The sequence below is a fragment of the Aquarana catesbeiana genome, linkage group LG10 (genome assembly GCF_042186555.1).
Source record: "Aquarana catesbeiana isolate 2022-GZ linkage group LG10, ASM4218655v1, whole genome shotgun sequence".
Taxonomy (NCBI): Eukaryota; Metazoa; Chordata; class Amphibia; order Anura; family Ranidae; genus Aquarana; species Aquarana catesbeiana.
In genome coordinates this window covers 98,730,823-98,746,178 of record NC_133333.1, presented here as the reverse complement: position 1 = coordinate 98,746,178, position 15,356 = coordinate 98,730,823, and the positions used below count along the sequence as shown (strand labels likewise).

At 39.1% G+C, this 15,356-nt stretch overlaps 1 protein-coding gene across 6 annotated transcripts in view; it reads right to left on the bottom strand.

Annotated features, from left to right (window-relative positions):
- Positions 1–1,751: 1,751 nt before the first annotated feature.
- CADM1 (cell adhesion molecule 1) overlaps positions 1,752–15,356 on the bottom strand; it is a 544,514-nt gene continuing 530,909 nt past the window's right edge. For all 6 annotated transcript variants that reach the window (XM_073602402.1, XM_073602399.1, XM_073602401.1 and 3 more), the window contains one exon: positions 1,752–8,505. In XM_073602402.1, the coding sequence (XP_073458503.1) occupies positions 8,387–8,505 (119 nt within the window). In that variant the 3' untranslated portion in view covers positions 1,752–8,386. The remainder of the gene's footprint in view (positions 8,506–15,356) is intronic.

Here is a 15,356-nt window from a genome sequence, read left to right as displayed (position 1 = left end):
ATACGTTTTTCTTGTATATCTGCAGTCTTCCCTTTTTACATGGTTTGAAAAGTGCCAATCGTTTTAGAAATCTTTCTTCCTCATTCAGCAGTGGGTAGGGATTCCGGGCTTACATTGTGTCTGAGCTGATTGGAGGAAAGACACACTCCCCACCTTCACACAGGCAGAGGAACGAAGAAACATGCAGAACTGTCCTCTGAATAGACCAGCTCTCTGCTAATCTACCTCTAAGCTCCTTCCCCGACACAAATTTTTAGCTGCTGATAGCTCATGTGTTGGAGAGCTCGTCAGAAGTGACTCATGCTGTTAAACATGAGGAACGGAGCACCAGAGACAAACGGCACTTAGAGCTTTGGCGAGAGATAAGTAAACACTACAGATATACTAGTGCTTGAAAAAATATTCATAAACCTTGAAGTTTTCCAAATTTTGTCATGTTACAACCAAAAACGTAAATGTATTTTATTGGGATTTTATATGATAGACCAACACAAAGTGGCACATAACTGTGAAGTGAAAGGAAAATGAAATAGTTTTCAACATTTTTTTACAAATAAATATGTGAAAAGTGTGATGTGCATTTGAATTCATGAATTTGAATTCATCCCCCTTTTACTCTGCTACCCCTAAAATCTAGTGGAAGTAATTGCCTTCAGAAGTCACCTAATTAGTAAATAGAGTCCACCTGTGTGTAAATTAATCTCAGTATAAATACAGCTATTCTGTGAAGCCTTCAGAGGTTTGTTTGAGAACCTTAGTGAACAAACAGCATCATGAAGGCCGAGGAACACACCAGACTGGGGATAAAGTTGTGGAAAAGATTAAAGCAGGGTTAGGTTATAAAAAAAATCCCAAGCTTTGAACATCTCACAGAGCACTGTTCAATCCATCATTGGAAAATGGAAAGAGTATGGCACAACTGCAAACCTACCAAGACATGGACGTCCACCTAAACTGACAGGCTGGACAAGGAGAGCATTAATCAGAGAAGCAGCCAAGAGGCCCACTGTAATGCTGAAGGAGCTGCAGAGATCCACAGCTCAGGTGGAAGAATCTGTCTACAGGACAACTATTGGTCGTGCACTCCACAAATCTGGCCTTTATCTGCCTACTTAAAATTCCTTAGTGCTTCTTTTAATTGGTCAGTTGTAGATTGCACAGTTATGCTCCCCAAGTATACTGGCATATGTGACAGACAACTTACAGCTCTTTCAAGATATAAGAAATAAACCTGCAGCTGCCAGGACAGACAACATTCCCTGAAAACATTGGGGTTGTTACCTTTTGTAGTTTTATTTTTATAAGCAGAGCTCTATAATACTTTAACCCCCTCCCTATTGTAATATGACGGCTAAGCGGGAGCCCCGTTATCCTGAGAGGACATCATATGACGTCCTCCCAGGATCGGGCCATGCTCTGGCATGATCTGTCACCCACCAGACACATCCAATGACAGATCACTGTACTGGCCCGCTGCCAGTACCATGCAATCGCTGTGGCAAATCACAGAAGATACACATGCCAGTTGTGATTAAATACCACTGAAAGAAATCTCTATGTGTGAAAAAAAGAGATACAAATTTTATATGTGTACAGTGTTACATGACTGCGCAATTGTCATTTAAAGTGCGACAGCGCTGAAAGATGAAAATTGGCCTTGGTAGGTGGCAAAAGTGTCCAGTATTGAAGTGGTTAAATACCCTTGACAAATTTTATGATCAACAAATAGTCAGCATAGAACAATGACCAAATGAAATAATTTTATATTTTATTGTCATTTTCTTACAAAGTAATACTCAACAATACATTTCAAACAGTGTACCGTATATTAAAAAAATACAGAAATAATACAACTAAAAAGCCAAAAAAAAAAACAAAATAAAATAAAAAAGGAATGAATATTTATCTATCCATAATGTGGTTGGTTTTGTTTTAATTTCCAATGTGGGGGCTAAGGTTTAGCAGCCTACCTGAGACAGAACAGACAAGGGTGGGAACACAGGGACCTGAGACAAGCAGAAGCAGTAAAACGGGCGCTCACAATGAACAAAACAAACTCCAGGAGCCGCCAGAAGGGGAGCGTAAATACAAGAGCTTACACAGGAGAAAATATCTACTGCCAATAGACTACAAACTGCCCTAAAACCAGTCAGCATTAGGAATGTCCATTCTTCCACTCTTCTTCCTTCCCCTCCCTCCCATGATAAATATCACGTTCTTGGAGGAAGCTTGGCAGTTCAACGGATGTTTTTTTTTTTTATTTATTTTTTTTAAAAACTCCAAATATTTAAGAATGGAAATCAGAAAAAGGTCTACCAAAATGAAAGGCTGGTACAAAGACCCTGTGATACCTGTAATGGGAGAGGGGGGAAGGGTGGGGGATCAGACAGCCAAATAGTGGCACGACACAGACAGATAGCTATAAAAAAGTCCAGGTACAGTATACTTAAGCAATACACTCCACAGAGAACAAGGAAAATAGCAAACAATATTTTCATTACTTTCATGAAGTAATTATTTTTTTTATCAAAAGTCAACGTAAAACAGAACAAAAAAAAAAAAAAAAAAAAGCCATTAACGGCAATTGAAAAGAAAAAAAAAAATCACTTTAGTCAATTGTGCCAGAAAAAAAAAAAAAAGACTTTAGTCAATTGTTGCCCCAGGCACATCTGTTGAAATTTCTTACATAGGGCAGTGCATTAATAGTTGTCTTACACAAGCAAGCATGGCTGCGAAACTGAACTTTTTCACCAAAACAGTAATGTTTACTAAAATAAAAGAGATTTCAAGCATCGATATGTTTGACATGGGTTTATGTATTAACAGCAGTGCAGCTTCTTTAAAAGAAAAATTACATCCTTTATGTAACACTCTAAATGGCTATGGATGGGACAGAAAATAGTGTTTTGAGTAGTTTTTTTTTTTTTAAATATTACAAAAAGAAGTATCATTTATTAGTATCTTTTTGGTTTAAGGCAAACTCAGAATTAATAGTGCAATGCACCTCAAGCAGCACAACTTTGTAGGGTATGTGCTGAAAGTGCGAACCGCTAATATACCTATTTTGAACAATCCTCTGGGCAGGTCTCAACTTACGTCAGCATGCAATATAGTCAGGGCTAATCTTAGAAATACAGTATTACCTTTCTGTTAGAGAGGGGTTGATAAGCACTCATAACACATTGCTGATTGATAAGATTTTATTTTTTCCAGTTGTTCTATGTTCCCTGATAAGAGCGATGAGGCACATCCCTGGCAAATACAATAATTTTTCTACATAAAGCGCAAAGATATAGTAGCACTGGGAATCTATAATGGTGTTTGGTCTATATATTAAATTTTAAAAGCTCATATACACTGATGTTCACAGATTTTTTATTACAGTAAAGTTATGTAAAGTAAAACATGTATACAGATAGAGTGCATCCATTACACTCCCTTTTCAAAGAAAGCTTTGTTTTCCCACTAAGAAAGTCCAGCACTGCTTTATGCTTTCTGGCTGTCTGTGTAAACGTAATTTTTACGACACGTCCACATCTGCTAGGAATGTTAGGGGTGTGCCTATTTCGGTCTATTATTAGCATTCTAACTGCAGAATCATTTCTCACAGAAGCGATTCTATTTTGTAGCAATCCACCTACCTGCTGCAAGTGGTAAAGTATTTAAATGCAATATTTTATATGCATCTAACTAAAAAATTGTGATATTTAAAAAAAAATATTGGCACAGAACATAAGGGAAATCTATTAGAATAATAACTATAGATCCTCTGAATTACAGCCTGTGACACGATGTACAAATAGAGATCAGGACTTTCCAGAAAGAAATATCAGTTAAGAAGACTGAGCTCATACCCCTAATGTTAAAGTCCAACTGGAACCTCATTTTTAACCGTAATACAGGCTCTATTTTTTTACATCCTTAAGATATGCAGCAAGGGATAAAGTAGGAGAGTCTGACTCACCTATGATCTGGAATCACAGGTTGTTTAAGCCTTGATATAGCACGTAAAAGTGTAAAAATAATTACTGCATTACAGTCATAAATAACATTGATTCAACTACTAGTAATCTTTGTACCTACATCAATGTGCATAACAAGAAAAAATGTCACCAAAAGATATAAAATATTACGGCATAGGGCTAAAGAATAGGCATGTATAGTTAGCCAATCTTATGCCTGTAGACCAGCAACACTAATGCAGCCATTGGAAGATTTCATTTTTTATATGTGTATTGATATAAATCAATAATACTACTGTGAAATCCTTAAAGAAGAGATCATAATGTATAGGTATAAAACAAGTGAACTGAAATAATGAACCCGTTTTGAATTCCAGTTCCAGTCCCATAAAGCTGACTCAAGTGCGATCGCCTAGAAACTTGCAGAATTTTGCTCTGTAAGAAAGTTCATGCTTTATCTCAGCTAAGTTTCTGGCCCATCCATAGGCATCTGTTAATCATAATAAAAAGGGAATATTTTTTCATATATATATATATATATATATATATATATATATATATATATATATATATATATATATATATATACATATACACACACAGACACAAACAGCTCACAGCACCAGCGGATATATACTGTATCACTTTCTCATAAAACTCATCTCGAGATGCTTCCAATTTTTAACATTTTCACCCCTTTTAATTTCAAAATAAAAATATAAAAAAATACATAAGCAATCCCTAGATAAATAAACTTTTAAATTCACAGACGATATGCCCTCTATCTAATTTTTATATTATTTTTTTGCACAAATATCTGGCAATTTTTTAAAACTGACCCACAAGGGAAACATCGGAAAGGTAGTGATCGTTGTGTGGCAGATTTCCTACAGAAACATAAATCTACACTAATCAGGGTTTTAATTTTAGAGCTTGGGCTAATAATGCAAGATGTATTTTAATCTTTTACTTCAAAAAAAAAGCTAGCTTCACCCAACACTCCAAATCAACATTGGGTGGGACCGCCCCAACACAAACACTCACTGGTTGGAATCACCACTGGTTTTATTCAGCTCAAAAGGGATCTAAACCCAAAAACAAACATTTTATATACAGCAGCTTACTAGGCGTTAGACATAGTGGCTGCATTAGTGTTCTTTTCTTTGAATTTTTCCCTTTTATTTACCTGCTAATCCTTTGAACACACTTTGTCCTTTTGTGCCTACAACACAAATTTTCATCTATCTATGGTGAGGGCCATGGCTAGGACACAGGCTGCACTTAACACATGTCTGCCTTTGTTCACATCACATGGTGGCATGATGGACTATTAGTTTACACAAAAAATAAGGTTCTTTGTGCTTTCTTTTATGTTTGCAGGAAGTGACAAGGACACTGCATTTCTGGAAAGAATCAGTTATTTTCTGATGTTGCAGAAAATTTTCTTAGCCTGGAAAGTGAAAATGAATACAGCCAACACATCTAAAGACTGGCAAGCTGCAATACATTACATTTTTGTTTTTGGTTGAGATGTGATTTAATGCTTCCCTTTAGGTTTCTCAAGTATTGAAAAGAAGCCAAAACATGCAACAGAAAAAAGGCCCCACAGGTAAACGTGTTAAACTCCTGGTGTCACTAATGGAGGACAATAGGTAATTAATGTGGTTGAAAACCCTTACATATACCCAGTTAAGTGACTGGCCTCAAGTGATACACAGAGATGAAACAAATCCTTCCTACAGAAGTTGTACTGGTTATATGGCAGCCATATCTCCTCTTCAGCCATTCAAAGTACAGAATCTATCAGCTCTGAAAAGCAAGGGGCGGAGAGATAAAGTTACACTCTGCAGAGCTCATTGAGGGGATGTGTGAGCCCTGATTGGAGGGAAGAGACACTTCCCCTTATCTCAGTACACAGAGGACATGCAGAGATAAGGATATCATTCACAGGCTGTGTGCTGAAGCTCTCTTCCCCCATCATATTTTTATCTCATGTCGGAAAAAGATGTCAGAAGTGACTTGTGCTCATAGCAGAGGAATGAGAGAAACCACACTCAGTGATTTGGGCATAGGCAAGTACACAGTGTAGAAGGATATGCTTTGTTCACATTTTATGCCTGAGGTTTACAACCACTTTAATCTCTTTGCATGAATGTTCTCATAGGGCTTCTACCAAATGCTGATTTTGTTTCAGGGTTGAATTCAATTAGCAGAAAAAACAAAACATGCTTTGCTGTGAGCCCTTGCACATTTTATCCAGCACTGGAGACGATGGACATTGATGAGCTATAGATATGGCATACTTGCCAACAGTTCAGAAATTCTGAGCATTCAGAAATGGATATCTTTATTGGAAAAAAAAGTTGCAAGTGTAGATCTGGACAAGACACAGGTAGACCAGGAACACTTTTTTTTTTAGTCCAAAATTCTGCTTTGGAAATGAAGGCATGAAAATGGCTCCTGTGATAAAACACACTCTCTCACACGCACACAGACACACAGACACTAGCAGGTTAGAACAAAAACTACCTGCACAACTCTATCAGGGATAGGGAGACCTCAAACATAAAACATTTTGTTTTGCTCTCTTTCTTGGCATGTACACAGCGGAAAACATAGAATCAGCTTGGCAGCCATCTCAAAATTACTCCTACATTTCATATTTTTAAGACAGAATATAGGTGCAGCTCTACTCAGCAATATACAGTGGGAGTGACAATAATGCAACGCACTTACCCTGCTAACACCTTCTATAGCAGCAATGACATTTCTCATTGTTTTACACTTTAACAACTTTTGACTGAACCCTCCAGACAACACAATAATAGTACAGATTATATAACACACACTGCTCTTAGTAGAGTAAAAAGGATTGAATGCCTTTGCTTTACAGTCAGCGGAACTGCACCTTTAGTACCAATAATATCAAAACACATGGTATGTGGGTGCAATGGTCCACCTTGTACTGTAATTGGTTTTTAGTGGATAATGCATCACAGCCTTGTACAAAGACACAGCACTGAGAGAGAGAAAGATTTAAAGGACAAAATAACAAAATAGAAAGAGTTGAGAAAAATAAACGTGTAATCATAAGTAACATTGTGGGGAGGTGGTTGAAAGAGACCAGGAAGAGTAGAGGGAAGTCGAAAGGTTGAAGACACAGGAAAGAAAATGAAAGGTCTGGAAATGAGTTGAAAATTATGGATTTAAATGAAATTAATCAGAGCAGAATAAAGTTTTTCCCATTTTCTCCCCTCCTCTTCAGCTTGTTCACTTGTGAATAGAAAGGCACATCCGCTTGTATTTCCGCCAACTGTCTGATTTTTGGTGGGGTGAGGGAGATTGATAGGAGCTTCCACACCCCTGAAACCTATTTGGCTCCAAAAGTCTCTCTTTTCCAAACCTCAAACATTGTTTACCATGTGATAAAAGATTCACTTCCCAGAGAAGAGCAGGATATCTCCTCTGTATCACAAGCCCGACAACCAGAAGGGGGACACACAAAAGAAAACCACCAGGATACATATATGAAGATGTGACCATAGCAGAGTGAAACTGACAAGCAGGCATGACACAAGATGGACAGGAATTAAAGCATGCCCTCAGACTTTAGTGACATGAGAACTACTACTAGAACAGTAGCTAAAATGAGCAAGAAGCTACAGAGTGGACAGTCCCTGTTGAATGTGACATGAGGACACATAATAAATGCAAAAGCAGGTGGTACTGGACTGATACAATGACTTCTACACCAATAGGAAACCTTATGAGTAAGAAGCGGAGCAAGTAAGACCAGAGAAAATTGTACAAAACATTAGAAAGGAGATAAAAAAAAAAAAAATTACCAAAGACAGTAAAGTTACCATGAGAAGCAGATGACATGTAGAAAGCAGCCCCAACAGGAAGTGAAATGAAACGGACAAATAAAAGCAACCTCAGAAGTGGCACAAGACAGAAAATTAGGGCCAAAGAAGAAATGACACAAAAACAGTTGGGAAAACGAGAACTTCTCGGGAAGTGAAATAAAAAACAAGCAAGGCACCAAATTGTCTGCAGATGATAACTATGCCTCTTCAGTGAAGGAGGAGTCTGGGTGACACTTTGACAAACACTGGCTTAATAAGCTCGAGATACAGTACCCTCCAACACTGAGGAGTCTAGAATCCATGTTTTACTAGCAACCCCCCACCCCTCAACAAAATAAAAACAAACATTTCAAGCTCCTGTTATTCCCATCAAAGGAAAGTGGCAAACAAAAGCAGAGTGTTGTGGGGCAATTAATTTATACCAGATGGGTACCCCGTTCCTCCATCCACTCCAAAATCAAATGAAAAAAAAAAAAAAGAAGATGCAAGACGCTGGAAGGTCCTTCTCCCTTAGGGCGGTGAGTATGAGCTGGGCCCACACCCATTAACAAGGCCAGACTAGATAAAATATTCCTTCTTCTCTTCACAGTTGTTCTGACCACCCTCCGCATTGATGATTGCAGTGTCTGCGTCTGCTGCGTCATCTGCACCTTTGGCTTCATGGGTGAAATATGTTCCTGAAGAATAGGAAACAAAGCATTACCTAGAATAGTAACAGCTCCATTATTTACCATGTACAGTATACTAATTGTGAAGAGTCAATAATAATGCTGTGGAGATAAAGTGCATTCAGAGTGGACCTATGATGCCAGTGAAATCTACCAGTAATGCAAGAGTAAAGTCACTTTCACGTTGAACACATTTACAGATTTTATCATTCCAGATGCCTCTCATTTTCAAAGGCACACCAATGCATATTCATGACCTAAAAAAAGCACCTGCCTCTAAGGGCATTATGTGTTTGTACTGGAAAAAAATTAAGCCGATTGTAACAGGTGAACCCAGCAAAGTTCACTTTAGTAATACTGCAAAAAAGATGGTTAAGAAGTGAGAGCACAAATTATGTTTATTAAGTCCAATTGATTTATTTTTTTGCCAATGTGAGAATCACAGGTGTAACCAACACATTTTTTTGGGGGAGATCATGATTCCCCATTCATCAGGGCTTGTAGTGGCAGAAAAAAAACACTCTGGGTTGCTGCCTGGCTGGCTCACCTAAAGGAGAAGTATGGCCAAAGTTTTTATTTGGCCTTACTTCTCCTATGGTTCACAGGAGTACAGTTCATTCTGCGCTCATGTGACCTGTTTTCATCCAACAGCTGGCCAAAGCCTGCTGTGTGTTGGCTGACGTCATTCAGCCGGTCAAGGCTCTGGCAAGATCCCAGCCATATGGTCAGGATCCACCCAAAAGCCTGGACCAGCACCTGCCTCAGCCTCTCAGCAATTTGCTGAGAGGCTGAGCCAGCCCCTCCCTCCCTTCCCCCACAGTCCAGCACTTCAGTGAGCGCTGGAGGGGAGAGCAGAGGGTGAGAACTGAGCAATCAGTGGTGTTTGCTCACTCAGTTCTCAATTCAGAGCTGGTGAGACGACAGACGCAGCATCAGATCAATGCTGCATCCACCTAGGTAAATATAAATGTTTATTTTTTTTAAAATCTCAAACAAATCTTCCAACACATTATTAGATACTTTTAAAATGTTTCACCACATTCTAGTGTGCTACAAAGTCTTTTATTCTGCCACTACAAGTCCTGATGAAGAGGAACTGGTAAGTCCCCAAAATGCATTGGCTACTTCTGTAATTCTCACTTTCATAAACCAAAAACTACCTAATTAACATCTATCTTGAAAAAAAAAAAAAAAAATCATAGCTGCTTTTATTGGGTTCATTTAAAGCGGTTGTAAAGTCAAATGTATTGGTTATTAAAATAAAAAAAGAAGTTTATACTTACCTGATCTGTGCAATATTGCAAAGAGAGGCCCCTTGCCTCCCCTTCCAGAGTCCCCCATCAGTGCCTCTCCGCTCCTCCTTTCCTGCATGTGCCCCCATAGCAAGCCATACCTTATGGGGGCATACGTGCAGAAGCGCTCCGGAGTTGGGCTGTGTGCATTTACAGGCACAAACATCGCAGCTCGGCTATGCCTCCTGCTCACATGATTCGACCAATAGCAGGAGGAGCCGATGGCTCCCATTAATCTCAGTGTAGCCTGTGAGAACAGGAAGAGGGGAGAGAAGAGCTGCAGTGGAGCACAGCGCTAGATAGAGGACTCAAGTAAGTGTTTGGCTTTAGAATCTGTTTAAATTGATTTAATTGTTATGCCCACTTCCCTAGGCTTTTTGTTATCATTTCCGATACATATGCATATCTCCTGATGGTGCTGTGGGCCTGCAATATACATGACTGGCAGATGCAATGATTTGAAAACAGGTTTGGTTGGTTTCAATGACCAATATTATATGTGTGCATAGAGATTCACAGAGATATATAGAAGGAAACAAGGAGAATCTATTTAAAATCAGGGGGGTTAGAGTAACACTATAAGTGATACACAAGGAGAAGCAAAGGAAGGTAATTATACAATATATTTAACTGATAAAAAAAAACAAACATACAGCATACATCACGAGTGGAAAAAGGGAATGAAACTTCCCATTTACATCTTTAAAGTTCCATTAAAAATCCATAGACCTTGAGGGTTTACTGAAATAGGATAAGAACAGATAACAGCCCAACAAGTGCTATTAACCCTCTTTTAATTTGATGATTTCCACTACATTAACCAATTTCTAATCACCCCCTTTTCACAGATTGAGGTCTAAAATGGTTCCTAATAGAATTAATAAAGCGTATGGCCTTCCAGCTGTCATTTTCCCTTGAGGAATAACTGGTCTAGGCAGTATGGAAACTTGTTCTAAAATTCAGATATGTCCTATATGGATAATGGTCAATAAAGCAAAGGCCTTGTGGGTGATAATGGGAAGTGTGGAATAGAATTGTTATGTGCTGACTGGGGAGAAAATACGAGGTGATTGCAAGTGTTGGTGAGGTGATGTTTCTACTGATAGCAGGTTGCAGCTGCTGTAGTCTTGAGGGTTCCAAGTGGGCAAAAAAATGTGTTAGTGGTAATGACTATTACCAGGGATAGTGCTGGGGTAAAAAGTTTTCATGATTGCAGGGCTTCTTGTTCTGGCCAGGTGGTGCAGTTGTTCATCTGTGAAGAGGCTGCGGGTTGTGGATGTTAACAAGGCACAGGGGGTGCCCGATAAGGAGCCCTATGCTAAAGCATGGGTTTCATACTGCAAGTGGACATCACTGAAAATTGATGTAGGAGTAGTGGAAGTTATGGGTCTCAATACGTGTGCATGTTGCAGGGGGTTGTGATTGCAGAGAGAGTTACAAGTTATGAGGGCTTCTTCGGGTAACAGGTGAATGGAAAGACATGGGTTTTGGCTTGGCTTTAAATAGCAGGAGGAGATGGTAGCCTTTTCACATGTCCGAACACAGTTTCTACGTGCTAAGATTTGTAGTTCAATGTAAGATACACCTAACAGTATTAGGTGTATGAAATACTATGGATATATACTATGGATTAAATGCAAACACCTAATGACAGGGATTATGGCATGAAAAAGTACATAAAAGGGGAACAAAGACCAAAAAGCACTATACATCAGGGGTAACAGCATGTCATCCATCTATTACAGAGGCTGGGAGATTCTACCACTAGCCAATTACATCATGTAGATGGGAAGGGAATAGATAAACCCAGCCTCAATGTCATAGCAGGAACATGCTAAAATTACATTTAAACAACCCAAATTCAATGATTCAGTTGGGGAGTCTTGTCACAACCAATTTACCCTGATGTGTATATTTCTTTATATATTGCTAAGCTTTTATTTTTATACATTATGTGGTGATAATTTTTTCTATTGTGTTTTAGTGTCGATATCAGGCTGGAATTATAGGCAGAGAAACCCTTTGGTGGTTAATAAACTGACAACATAATTCTGTCTGCCAAATTACAGCATATGTGCCTAGTAAGTTAGTATGTTGTTTTACTGTTCTTAAATGGGTCTTTTATATATAGTGTAGTATAGTGAATATTTTAATCCAATGAACAATTGCTGTTTTTCTGTATTTGCTGCTGAATAAGCACTTTATTTATTAACTTCTCGCTTTGTGTCATTGATAACTGACAGCAAAAGGATGACCTGTTCAGGTTGTAAAAGCTAAAAGATGAGCATTCTTTTTTTTTTTTTTATAAAGGTATGGCATTTATTAAATTCATGTAAATCTACAAATTCATAATGCATACAATTATAACACATATTATATTTTATGTTGATTGGACAAATCTGTACAAAACTATTTAGGCAAATAAAAAAAAAAACTCACAGTTTGCGCAGATTGATGGTCTCATCATCTCTGAGTAAAATTCAAGATATCAACAGACTGTTTAAACTCCTCTCTGCCCCTCCCAGCCTAAATTATAATTGTCCTATCTATGTTACATGCCCAGAGGTAGACCCAAACAGAAAACACATTCTTCATACTGAAGAGGTTACCAGTCTCCCAGAAAGAGGTTGATACATTTTGGCCTACCAGAGTCCTCATTTCTGTCCCAACATCTTGGTGGAACCACAGTGATATCGAAGAAGAACAAGTTACCATCTATGAGTCCAGTCCTTATGTCTAATAGTATTGTATACATCTGTACAGTCTTAAGCCCCATACACATGGACCGAATGTTGGAAAACAACTGGCAGTTAAAAAAAAAACAAAAACACGTCTGACATTTGGCCTGAGTGTATGCAGGCCGGAAAGGCCAGCTTCTGTCGACGAGCCTGCTGGAAAACCAGCAACCAACCAACTCCCGATCAGCGCTCTCAGCCAATGGCAGAGAGCACTGATCAGAGTGTTCTGGCGGGAGGGCCGTCCCCCTGTCAGAACACAATAGCTCAGCAGGGGAGATCGCTGGACTAACCTCGCATGGTTAGTATAGCGGCTCTGACCGGAGCGGTCAGTTTTTTTTTTCGTGCAACCCGCTGTAGTGTGTACCCAGCTTAACGAACCTTTGGTCCTTACCAGATCTTTTACCAAATCAAATACTTTTCATCTGACTCCTATTGTATTAAACTGCATTGTAACTTTACTGTCTGCCCTCATGTTGGCGCTATGTAAATCCCATAGAATACTGGTAATTTGAATTCTGCATATTAGCTCAAGGACTCTAATATTGGTCTCAACATAAAAGTATAAAAATACTGTAAAAAAAAAAAAAAAAAAAACATTATGTACAAAAAAAATGGGGTACCCTGATGGGCATTCCAGGTTCTTACACACTTTTAAAAAAATGGCTTTCATAGGAGACATTGATAACATTCCTCATTTGCTTTTCAAAATATGCGGCTACCCAGCATAAGGGTCTGTTAAATCTTATGGCTAGACAAAACTTTTTATATTGGATAGAATGGGAAAGGCTTTGAAAACCTGTCAGGTTTTACTGCTATCTGGGGTCTTTTTTTTTTTTTTTTTAAGAGGGATTTCTGCTCATTTACTGCAACAACGGTTTCACTAGACAGGAAGTGAGGGAAAATTTACAACAGGAACACAGACAGTAATAGAAAAAGCTGACAGGGGTTCCAACCTTCCCTTACTTTACTTAAAAAAAAAGGATTTTTCTAGCCGTGTTTCTCCCTTACTTTGTAGAACAGTTGTCATGGTGACAACTGGGTTCTAATGTCTCCTGATTTAATGAAAAGGTAAACAAAACTTTTTTCTGGACACATATTGAACCTCTATGTAAGTGACTAAATGACTAAATCATAGCCATCAAAGAACTGGTCTTGCACCATCAAACAGATGAAAAGAACTTGTAAATAATTCAGTCTTTTATTTGCTAAGGACTTTATAGAAAAATATATTTATAGATCCACCAAAGTAGGATGCCAGATTGAAAATAAATCTTTTCCCAAAGGGAAGAAACCAATATATTTATTTTGGTTATCATTCCACTCATATCTCCCTAAATTAAGGTGATAAATAAATAATAATAAAAACAGGTTAGACTTACCTGCTCTGCAATGGTTTTGCACAAAGCAGCCCTGATTAATATTGTATTGACAAATAAAGGCGCTAACCCAATGCTAACATTGACGTGCAAAGGTGCTGTTTTTCTCCCCATAGAAATTACATGAACACTAATAGGTTCTAATACAGAAAACTGATCATTTTAAAGTGATTGTAAAGGGATTTTGTTAAAGTGATTGTTATTATAAAAAAATTAACCTTTACAAACATGTCCTACTTACCTGTTCTGTGTAATGGTTTTGCACAGAGCAGCCCTGATCATCTTTATGTGGTCCCCCGCCAGCGCTCCTGGTTCCTCCCCCTTGACCAGTGTCCCCAATAGCAAGTCACTTGCTATGGAGGCACTGGTGCGTGTTCGCTCCCGAACCCCCACTCAATGTGTCCATAAACACAGAGTCATGGCTCAGCCCTGGCACTCTTCCTATTGGCTCAGTGGCTGTGATTGACAATGGGGGTGCCTGTGCGCGCTCGATCCAGAGTGGCGATCTGTGCTTTCATTGACACACACAGCATGGCTAAGTCCCACCCCCCACGCTCTCCTCACTGGCTGTGATTGACAGCAGTAGTAGCAAATGGCTCCCATTGCTGCCTCGATCTCCAAAGAGGAGAAAGAGAGCCACTGCTCTCAGGTACAGCACTGGAACGAGATAGGGCTCAGGTAAATATAAGGGAGGCTGGGTGAAGGAGGTACACAGAAGTTTTTTTTACCTTAATGCAAAGAATGCATTAAGGTAAAAAAATATAATCAAAGGGGTGAACAGCGCTTATAAGCAGACATAAATAGGACCCTCAGAGGCAAATGAAACCGTTTTATTACTGTTAAAAAAATAATAAAATGTTCACCAAGGTATACAGCAGTCAATTGATGGTCATGCAGAGACTTGGATTAAAAAACTGGATCCGCATGGATGACACAGGGGCTTAGGGAAACCCAGCACAAAGCCGTTGGACAAAGAACACAGGAGCACAACTGGTGGGGGGCCCATCCAGGACCGTAAGGCCAGGGGTCCGATGAAGAGGGAACCAAACTGCAGGCACAGGAACTGTTGGGGCCAGTATACAGCGGCCGCTCACACTGTGTACGAAGCCCGGAAGTGATGTCACAACCTGGCGGAAGTCAGCCAAAGGAATCCAACGAGTACGGGCAAACCCTGCTACCGGGGCCAATTAGGAACTGCCGATGCCAAGGGAGCAAAGAGAGTCACTATATGTTTCGGGGACACGCCCCTTCTTCAGGTTACTGATTAGTCGGCTAAGTGTGAAGATTAAAATGACCCTGAAAGTATAAGTGCGGGAGGGGGAGAAGCTGGCAGCCCCTGTCATCCATATGGCCCCACCCACACAAGTGGATAGTAACAATACCCAGTGCACAATACTTTATCAACAATTGCATATCTTAAAAATGTACTGTTGAAAAGTAATAATATTAATAAC